Source organism: Cydia splendana, chromosome 9 (genome assembly GCF_910591565.1).
Source record: "Cydia splendana chromosome 9, ilCydSple1.2, whole genome shotgun sequence".
Classification (NCBI taxonomy): Eukaryota; Metazoa; Arthropoda; class Insecta; order Lepidoptera; family Tortricidae; genus Cydia; species Cydia splendana.
This window is the reverse complement of record NC_085968.1, coordinates 13,497,579-13,508,490: the sequence shown is the minus strand read 5'-3', so window position 1 is coordinate 13,508,490 and position 10,912 is coordinate 13,497,579. Positions and strand designations below refer to the sequence as shown.

General features: G+C 37.5%; 2 protein-coding genes across 2 annotated transcripts in view; both read right to left on the bottom strand.

Annotated features, from left to right (window-relative positions):
- Window positions 1–10,912, bottom strand: part of LOC134793677 (histidine-rich glycoprotein-like) — a 46,838-nt gene that overhangs the window by 14,138 nt on the left and 21,788 nt on the right. The window lies entirely within an intron of this gene.
- Window positions 2,060–6,579, bottom strand: LOC134793889 (histidine-rich glycoprotein-like). The gene is made up of 4 exons (XM_063765602.1): window positions 6,361–6,579; window positions 2,688–3,236; window positions 2,216–2,382; window positions 2,060–2,133 (listed from the first exon to the last, which is right to left on the bottom strand). The coding sequence occupies exons 1-4, from the start codon at window positions 6,577–6,579 to the stop codon at window positions 2,070–2,072; spliced, it is 999 nt and encodes a 332-aa protein (XP_063621672.1). The 3' UTR covers window positions 2,060–2,069.

Genomic DNA, 10,912 nt, shown 5'->3' with positions numbered 1-10,912 from the left:
ATCATTTTGATGTCAAGATGCAAATTTGAAGGCTCCCCATTCGCAGCTGGTTCGTTTCCAATCCACCGCCGTAGCGATCATCACTTGCGGTCTGGTGCAAATCTCACGTACACTACACGTGAATGCTCTATATAGGTTTACTTTGTCCACATTAGTTTGTCTTTCGCTTCTAAGTAGTTGTCAAAATTTCATTTCTTATTTTCTGAAAAGATTAGCCAGAAGAGATTCTTAGAACTGTCCCGCGTCGCAGTCGCATGTCACTTGCAGGCAAAAACGCACGCGTCCTACTTGTTTACCTACTACTCCAAGACTTGAGAACCGAAAATTTTAAAGTCATTTGAGAAACTTTTTATTGGAATATCTATTGTTTTCCATAAAAAAAGTTTTATGAAGTCACCAATTAATCTTATTTATATAGTATCTTGTTGACATCTAAATTTTAATGTTTATAATGGGTATATTATTTATTTATACACGTTTTATGCCACTTATTAACTTTGAAAAGGTGAGTAGTTGAGTACCGTTGTTAGATAGGGGTTTGATTTTGGGCTTCACATCAAACGACATACCTACTTAAGTCAGGCTAAGCTAGCATAGAGTGTGGAAGTGTTAATATAAACTTCAAACTTCTTTGAAATTATGACGTTTGAAATAACACTTGCACACTTTGTGCTATCAAATTCGCCCCACAGCAGTTATAGTGTAAATAACATTATTTGCGGTATTTGACACATTATGACTGACGTATATAGAGATGTAGCTAACGCAAATCGATTGTCACAGCAAGCGATTACGATTGGATGGCACGTAGACTGAGGTATCGAATTGTGACGTATAATGAATTTTTATTTGAGATTTAAATAAAGCTAGAATTATATGGTTTTCCCGCAAGCTACCGGTTGGTCGGTGTATTTAATACACCGAGCGAGTAGGTCGCACCCATTGTCAAAATTGAAACTAACTGGGGATCTATTTTAAAGTTTATTTATGTTATTTCTGTGTCAAATTTGTTGTCTGTTAAGTGACGATAAATATATCCATATTTACAGTTAATTATCCACCTTTTCCTTATTTTTATTAAAAGAAAAATGAAAAATTCATATCGATTTACTTAGACGACTACCGATTCATAACGGTGGTGTCCGGCCAACCCTAAAATTAAAAAAAAAAAGACGTAGAACGTAAACGTTCGCAGTGCAGTTGTTTTCCTTTGTGATTTCGATGTGCAAAACATTTTACGTAGTATTGCTGTTGTGAGTGACAGGCGTCAAATACCGCAAATAATGTTATTTACACTATAGCTTAGCCTGACTTTTCCAAATGTATGCCTTCTATTTACCTTAGGTGCTTGCTTATTAACCTAACCTTTAGCCAAAACGATAATTCACGCCACGGACTTTTTTCAAATATGTATTTTTTTTACGAGTTGGGAGCTTTTAAAAACTTGTATCGATTTTGTTTTTCGCTTCTAATTCTTATACCTAATAATTAAAAAATCTAAATAAGTAACGACGGTATAAAAATCAAAAACTCGAAAAAAGTCTTATGGTACAATATAAAGGTTATGGTACAATAAGTTATATAAAATTAGTTTCCATATTGTCAATATCCAAGGAGGAAAATGGGGACTACGTTTGTGTAGAGATGCTGTCGCCCTCTTAAATTATCATTTAGATGCGAAATGTAGTATGTTAACTCAGATTTAAATAATATTTTGTAGTATGTTTTCAACAATATTAATTATTCCTTTACCCATAGCACTAAACTTATTTTACTAGGTACTAATTGGTCATAAATAACCGACCAAACTAACAACTTAACAACAATATAATATACCTACAGATGATGCAATTACGTTTCGCTTTCGGCATATTTATTTAATATCTATTTTCATCTTATTTATTTGCAAAATGCATTGATGATACGACTAATAAATTGAAAAGGAGTTTTGTAATAAGTTTGTTTATTACGTTTATCCTAAATTATGAACAATAACAAAACACTCATAAAACTGAATAAAAACAATCTAACAACAATACTTAAAAAAACATTCAACAAAAGGAATTTATTTAATGGTGGTGATGGTGCTCAGGAACAATGTGGTGGGTGCTGTGTTTGATGTCAGCATGGAAACTAGAAAATAAAATAAAACAATCAATAATTAAGAAACGGGAAAGTAAAAAAGTACCTATTCGTTTGAAAAACTTTGTCTCACCCAGTCTTTTTGTCGCTCTCGTAGTGCACGTCCCTGACGGAGCCGTCGGGCTCGTGCAGGCTGTAGAAGCCCTTGACGACGTCGCCGTCGCGGTGCTCGTGCTGCGTCTTGTGGTCGCCCGTGTGCTTGTCCTCCACCTCGTACTTGAATTCGTACTTGGGATGCGTCTACAATATAAATAATCACATTAAATATAACGGTTAGTATAGCTCCAACTACATAAAAAAAATTACAGTACATATGGTCCTATTTTCCCGCACTAGTGCGTAAAATAGCACTTTTCGTGCGTATGTCAAAAGTTTAAATAGCCATACGTACTGTAAAACGTTGTACGATACACGTGGGAATAGGTAATTCGCAACTCGTGTCGATTTAAAACACTCCCTTCGGTCGTGATTTAATTTATCGCCACTTGTTTCGAATTTCCTCTTTTCCGCACTTGTATCGTAAATAACTATTACTAAATACTTACGTAGTAGTCAACATGCTTCTCGTGCCCGTGATGATCCTTGATGGTGACCACCTCCGCATGCCCGTCGTGCTTGGAGATGTGCTGCGAGGAATGGGCAGGTTCGTGTTTGTGCTCATGCTTGTGCTCGTGACTTTGCTCATGTCCGTGTCCATGTTTGTGTTCATGCCAATGCTCGAGCTCATGCTCATGCTTGTGTTCATGGTGGTGCTCATGTTTCTCCTCGTGCCAATATTCGTGTCCATGTTCATGTCCATGCTCATGTTTCTGCTCATGCCAGTGCTCGTGTCCATGTTCATGCTTGTGTTCATGATTATCTTCATGTTTCAGCTCGTGCCAGTGCTCATGGCTGTGCTCATGCTTATGCTCGTGACTATTCTCTTGTCCATGCTCATGTTTGTGCTCATGGCTATGCTCGGTCTTATGCTCTTTTATATACGCTTTTAGCACTGGGCCGTCGTGGCGCGTTATGTACTGGGAGGAATGCGCAATTTTATGCTCGTGCTCATTTTGTGCTACCACCACAAGTACTGCAGCAGCTAAACATATTACCTGTCAAAAAGTTTGTCTTATTATAACACAAACGGTACAAGTTGAACTCTATCATTAAAGTGTCATTTGACCTACATGTTTTTTTTTTCTAATATGTTTGTTTTAAAATAGTTTTTACTAACCTTTGATATCATTTCAATGATATTCTCTTGTTGTCCTGATGAAATGAAGTCAAATTGTATACTGATACTGTTCCTCCAAAAAACAGCTCTTTTATTTAACTGAGACCAATTCGATTTCAATATTCATAATTGGTCATTAACACAATCATATCCTAAAGTAGAGTGTTTTGTAAAAATTGTGTAATTCATTTGAATGTTGGAGTCGCGTAAAACCTCATCATTATTTTCAATTTGCATTAACAGCTTCATATGATGTTGACTGAGAATAACTGGTCATGCTCGAGTTAAATTTAAGATTTTGATAGATTATAAGTAGGTACGTATAAAGTATTTGTTTGTATAATATTGTCTTCGGAGGTCTTCGGTTACCGCGATAGTTACTCATGAAATAAAACTATTGAAACGGATTATGTCGCGTATACTGAATTCATAACGTCGGGATGTAGCAATAGTTTTATTTCATTTGTTTGTACTTACATTGAATTTTTAATTTATCAGAAAGAAATTGTTTTTAACTATTTTGCTTAGATAAAATACAAATGTATAATGTGTATTAGGGATGTTAGAACGAAACGCAAGGCTTTAGAGGGGACTGCGGCGAGACGAAGGCGACCTCTGTCTTAATTTTCGATCGAGCTAACGCTGTGACATTGCAATTTTGAACATGTAACAAGCAACAGATTTTTCTATTTTTTAATATGTACTTGTTGTGGCAGAATACAGTACATTTCTATTTTTAAACAATTTTTTATTCTGCCTGGTCCTTCTACAATCCTGAACAAGGGATAATGTGTTTGTTATATTAATATTAAACCCAAATGTGACGCCATAAATATAAAAATGCACAACTAACTGCTGTTTCGGAACTGTGATAACGGCCAAGTACGGACGAGGCTATTTATTAGCCGTTTTAGAAAAAGATTAGATTAGATTAAGGTAAACGCAGCTATCAACGCCCCACCAAAAATCTGCAGGTATTGCCGACCTATTGAACTAATTAGATATGTTTTCGTTTGCCTGAACTATTTCAAAGGTAGGTAGGTAAACTTCCACAAGCGTTTGTTCCTTGAGTATCGGGTGCATTTACGTTAGTTTGAGTGGTAGTCCGAAAAAAAGATAAAATACGCCAATCAAGCCGCGGGAGGCGTGTACGCAAGTCTTGTCATACTGGCGCTTGTACCTTCAAGTAAGTACGTGACTTTTCTGTTTAAGACATTTATTTTAACAATTGACTCCTGTAATTTACCTTTTATTACTAAATGTGTTCTTTCTATTGTAAATTTTTGATTTTGTATAATAATTTATTTAAAAATAGTCATTGACAACCAATAAACATTAAATTTTAATTGGACGGTAATAGCTTCATTACTTTTAGTTGTAGCAGCTATCAACGACCCGTAAGTCGGTAATGACCATAACATAGGGTTTAGTTTTTCTTCCTTTTATATTATTATATCACAACAAAACAATTATTTTAATTGACCCGTTTAAATCTAAATAATTATTCTTTTTAAAAATCTATTACCGACATACACGTTATTATCTAGTTTTCTTCTTTCAACGTTGTAAAATTACGCAAAGTTATGATATTTTTGGAGAACCGATGTTGTGTAGTAAAAAGATTCATTAATAATTTTTTATTACTTAAAACTGCGTGTTAGTGCTTATATTTTATGAGTCACATAATCACAAAGTGTTTTGTTGTCACAAGGTCAATTAAATAAAAAATATAATTTTTTTTGGGGCGGGAATACATTTTGTATTCATAGTTACATATTTTATCACCGACTCATTAGGAATCGGTAATAGCAACCATAAGAAGGTATTACCGATCATCGATATTACTATACTTAATTCAGACTCTGCAAGAGAGACTGTTAGTTAAACGTCGAATCTTTTATAGCAGATCTGAAGATGAATATATGTTTTAAGTAACTTTAGTTTTTGATTCGGAGAGGAAGTTGCAATTTATAAATTATAAGAGGTGAACCCAATTATAAATAGTAAAGTAAGTCTGGAAATTCATTTATTATTTATTGAGATCATAATAAATTCATGTTGATTATTTCTTAAAAGTAAAATAATTTAGCAAAGAACTGAAACTATTTAGATTTTTTTAAATAATAAATAGAATGATATAGAGAAGCAAATATTTGCATTTTTATTTTGTTTCACCACACCAGCCTAGGTATATGTGTCTCACTGCTGGGCACATACCTTCTCTTATACACGATCGGAATTAGCAGCTTAAAAATCGTTAATAACTTCACAGCCATTTTTATGGGTCGGTAATAGTAACAATCGACTCAGTAACTTTATAAATTATTTTTTACATCTTAATCCTTTATTTATGTATAGGCAACTTAGTAATTACCTTTTACAAACATGATATTAGCATATAAAAATGTAAAAGTGAATTTGAGGGCTACCTGTATACTTAAAAACTATGGTCGAATTTAAAACTGCCTTAAGGGGTGCGTTAATACCTTCATTTACCTTACATTGGCTGTACGTTGCGAAACCTTGGCTCTACTTTAGAGCCTGTTTGCCTCCGTTTGGGCTTAAAGATATGCTAGCCCTACACCTGTAGTCTATGCTTCCAGCCTGTGGACGGACTAGGATGGCACGGCCTACACTGGCAAATGAGCGCAGGCTGACTTTACAGGCATGCCACATTAAATGGCTTGATCCGCAGCGAACTTTGCACCACCTCCTTACGCGCGACTTTGGAGTCGTCTGACCTCTCTGCCACCGACGACGGCAAACAAACCTGAAGGCCTGTCTTGGATCCATAGCTGCCCTTCAGCATGGGACGCTACCTGCGTCGATTCGCTATCCCCGTCCCGCGTTGAAGGGTCGAATTCGGACTGTCGCGAACTAGGCTCTTCTTAAAGTGCCCCAAATATGCGTTCCTAACAAAATAATACGAGTTTGCGGCGCTCGGTAGCACTGGGGCCATCAGCGACTAACATAAATAAAACCATTTAAAAATTCTTATTTACCCAACGATTAAGTCTGGCGGTGCAAAGGGGCAACGCCGCCAGCATCCTGGGCTCCATTCCAGAAGGTAATTGTGTATAAAGTTTAGTTTTGAAATTATTACTACTCGGCACATCGTGGTGCTGGATGTTTTGTGGCAGGCTGATAGTGAACTGGAACATGCTGCTCATGTCCGTGGGTCTGATGCAGCACGATGCTTTGCGAGGATTACGCGTGGCCATGACCATGCCCCTCTTGAGGTCGAGCAACAGCTACGGCCAATACAACGGCTTCGCAGACGATCTAATGTAGTAAACAAACTGACATTAAAACATCGCATATTCAAGCATACTAAGAAATGCCTTTAACGTTAATACATTTATTTTAAATTGCAGTACCTACATACTACATTTTGGACTGAATTGTTTAGTTGTCAAATTTTATATAAGCGCCATATAGTCTCAATAATGTCTCCAAAGTTTTAAAACCTGTTTATTTAATTTCGTCCACATTGATATAGAATAAGAACTGGATACCCAATCAGCCGCCAAAAATGGCCCCGCAAAAGTAACGTTAAAACAGATCACGCGTTACTTTTTCGTTTAGTCTTGTATGGACCGCTCAAATGTGAAGTTGTCAACAATGTCGTAAAATGGTCGTAAAAATATGCAAAAATAACAATGATAAAACAAGGAAAAAGCATGGAATGTCTTTCTTTCGGTTAGTTCTTTGGATAGCATTACATTATTTATGTAATCTGGTGGTAATTTCATGGTTTTGAATAAATTATTTTGTTAGTACCAAAGAAGGGACGTGAAGGAACAAAAATCTAATGAGTCGATGTGAGGTCAATACTTTTTTATTTTTATATGGAATTCGTAAGATAAATAAATAAAAATAAAACTAAAAATCATTTATTTCAGGTTCCAGGAACCATATTACATTTACAAAAAAATAAAATAATAATAATAATATAAGAATAAGATATAATATTATGTTTAAATTCGAGATTTCCAAGAAAACCTATGCGACGTGCAGAGGACTGCTATTATAGCAAGAGATAGGGGTGATGCAGTTTTAAACAAGGCAAAACGGCACTTGTGTGTTCGGCCCATTTTCCTGTTTCCGACATAGGGGCTATTCATAAATTACGTCATTTCAAATTAGGGGGGGGGGGGGGGGGGGGGTGTCTGGACATCGGATGATGCTAGCATGACGTAGGAGGAAACAGGGTCATTCGAAGCATGATTTTTGGATGATTTTAGGGCGGGGGGGGGGTCAAAAATAGATGACGTAATTTATGAATAGCCCCATATACACGACCAATAAGGGCTTACATCGACTAACTGTAAATGCTAAAACTGTCTGAACACAGTGACAACCACAGGATTTTTTTGATAAAGACCATAACCAATCAGTACCAGTAGCGACCTAAATGTCCCCGTGCACAATATGCAAAGAACGAAAGTGCGAAGAGTTTTATGTAGATCTAAAATACACAGTTATTTAATAAGTTGAATTTATTTCAAGGAAAATAGTATTTAAACACGTATACTACTTATTAAAAATAAATTTGTTTTATGATAACTTACACGGGTTGTTACAATGAATTAATTTTATTTGAACTTCCGATCAAATTAAATTTGTTTCATTTATTACTTTGGTTTTTCTGTACAGTAATACCTATTAAAATGAACCAAAGGGCCTCCATTCGTTCATTATTCTCGTTTGACGTAAATACAATGGTGACGTTACGTTTAGTGCCATCGGACTTAAAGTTTTAACAGTGTTGGTACTAATGTTTATAAATTTGACACTTAATGCTTACGACAGTAAGTTCTTTTCCGAACAAAACATTTATCTTAACCAAAATTTACGTAAGCGTTTTTATCATCAATGCAAATTTGGCGCTTGTGTCATTCTGACCCACGTTTTGTTGACGTTTTTGTTCCGCTCTGTGTGTCTATTTCTAATATTAAGTCAGTGTTCGTCCATAACCTGCACAACTGCACTTAAGTTACGTTTGCATTCAACCTTGAATTTATTTTTAACCGCATATTTGGAGTGTCTTTCACCCATTATTCGATAAATTGTAGTCCCACGTGGACACGGGCTAATTTTTAGGTTGCCAAAGTCTCAAAGAAATCTTAAATACTGTCATTATGTCCGGAAATAATTGCTCTCAATCTCAAACATACCTAATGTTGATATGTAGAGTTTAACCGACTTCAATTCCAAGAAGGAGGAGGTTCTGTATTCGGTTGTAATTTTTTTATGTAGGTATGTTCATCGATTATTCCGAGCCCCGTGGTCCGATTTGATTAATTCTTTTTTTGTTTGAAAGGAGTTAGTAAAATTTGGCTTGGCACCGACTTGAAACATATCAGTTACTAACGCATAATTATACTTAAATAGGATAATATTTTATTTTATCCTTTTTGAAGTCGGTTCCTTTTTTTTGTAAATTGTTTAATAGAGTTCAGTTCATTCTCGGGGGAGCCTCGCCCCTAGAGAACACGTCTCCAGGCGGCGGATAAGGGAACGCTCGCCAGGTAGTCCAGCAAACGGGCACCTGGAGGGTAAGGGTGAAATAAAATAGCTCTCGCGGACCAACAGGCCGGAGAAGGTTACTCCGAAATCAAACCCCTACCAGTGGGCTTCTTTGAGGTAATCGAAACAGAGGCCAGTGGGAGTGCTGCACGATCAGGTTGGGCCGTGCAGAAGGGATGGCGGCGGAAGAGCTCGATAAGAGCCAACGGCGGCGCCCAGAATTCTCCCGGTAGAAGTACAACCTTGGCGCCAGGTGGCAACCGGCCGTAAAACTCAAAGCCAAATCTCTCCTCCCTGTACATGAAGCACAATACGTGCCGACAAGACGGAGCACATTAAATGGAGAGAAATACATGGTCCGAAAGGTCCCATGCTACTCGACCAAATATCCTGCTATCTAGAGGAAGACATGAAGACGGATAAATCAGCAGGCTTGATGTGGCTGGACTTTGAGAAATTCTGTATAGAAAAGGCCAGAGAAATACTCGGTATCTCAAAAGGAGCATTACGTAACGCCAAAGATCCTTCCTGGTGGAATGATAACGTAAAGGAACTTATAAAATCAAAACGAAACGCCTTTAAAACTTGATCTTGATGAAGACCGGGCCGCATATACACCACTCAAAAGCACAATCCCGAGCCGCAGCAAACGAACATTTCTACGATAGGCTGGAAAAGGCAGAAAACGCAAACACTATATACAAAACTGCCCGTAAGCGACATAGACAGACACTAGATGTCAAATGCAACAAGTACATAAAGAACGCCCAAGGTACCCTGCTAACAGAGGACAAAGACATCACAGAAAGGTGGAAAGAGTACTATGAACAACTTACGAATGAGGAATTTCTCAGTGAGCCAATACCCCATATACCACCAATCGAAGGACCCATAGATGCTATAACCCTGGAAGAAACCAGAATAGCAGTATATTATAGAACCATATTTAAGAACAAGGGAGATATAGCTCAATGTGGTAACTATAGGGGTATAAAGCTTACTTCGCACACCCTCAAGGTATGGGAAAGAATCATTGGCAGATGCATAACAGATATCAGTAGTATAACAGAAAATCAATTTGGTTTCGTAGCCGGCAAATCCACAATCGACGCAATCCAGACCATCCGAATCCTTATGGAAAAACATCGCGCAAATAGAGAGAAGAGAAAATAAAAAAAATAAAGAGAACCTACATCTATTCTTTATCGACCTAGAGAAGGCCTTCGATCGAGTACCTCGGAAGCTTGTCTGGCAGTCCTTGAGAGCACACGCGATTCCAGAACGATACGTGCTGATAGTCCAGGATATGTACAGCAATACCACAACTTGTGTTATAAGTCCCGCAGGGATAAGTGGATCGTTTCCGGTTAAAGTGGGAATGCACCAGGGCTCAGCACTGAGCCTCCTCCTATTTAACCTATGCATGGACTATATAACCTATGCATGGCTGCAGGGAACCATCGAGTGCGTCGACTTCTGGCCGAAAGGTGTCGTGTTTCGGAGGTTCCGGGGCAAACTGCCGAATCCGACACAAGAGCAGCCGATGCAACGGAGCCACGCCGTTTTGTCGACTAAATAGTGTTTAGTTTTAAGTTTATAAAATACATATGTATGTTAGTCTGTAAGGTATTTGTAATATGGGCCTTGTTGCCTGAATTAAATTTCTAAATAAATAAATAAAAAATAAATAACACGTGACGTACAGGAACCTACCCCGTGGTGCATGCTCTATGCGGACGACATCGCGCTATTAAGCAAATCCGGGATGCTAATGTTGATAAACATGTCAATCATCGAATAAATACTGCTTGGCTCAAATGGCGGTTACTAACTGGTGTTCTGTGCGACCCCAAAATGCCCGTTAAGACCAAGGCAAAAGTATATAAGACAGTAGTGCGACCAGCCTTAACATACGGAGCAGAATGCTGGACTATGAAAAAAGCCCACCAACAACTACTGCACACGAATGAAATGAAAATGTTGAGGTGAGGTTCCTTCAGAGTAGCTCCTATCGTAGAAAAAGTG

Coding starts and splice junctions, on each gene's coding strand:
- LOC134793889 (XM_063765602.1), bottom strand. CDS start 6,579: ATGGCCACGCGTAATCCTCGCAAAGCATCGTGCTGCATCAGACCCACG. Junction 3,237..6,360: donor CCGCCAGACTTAATCGTTGG/GTAAATAAGAAT, acceptor ACTTTTTGACAG/GTAATATGTTTAGCTGCTGC. Junction 2,383..2,687: donor AGAAGCATGTTGACTACTAC/GTAAGTATTTAG, acceptor TTTATATTGTAG/ACGCATCCCAAGTACGAATT.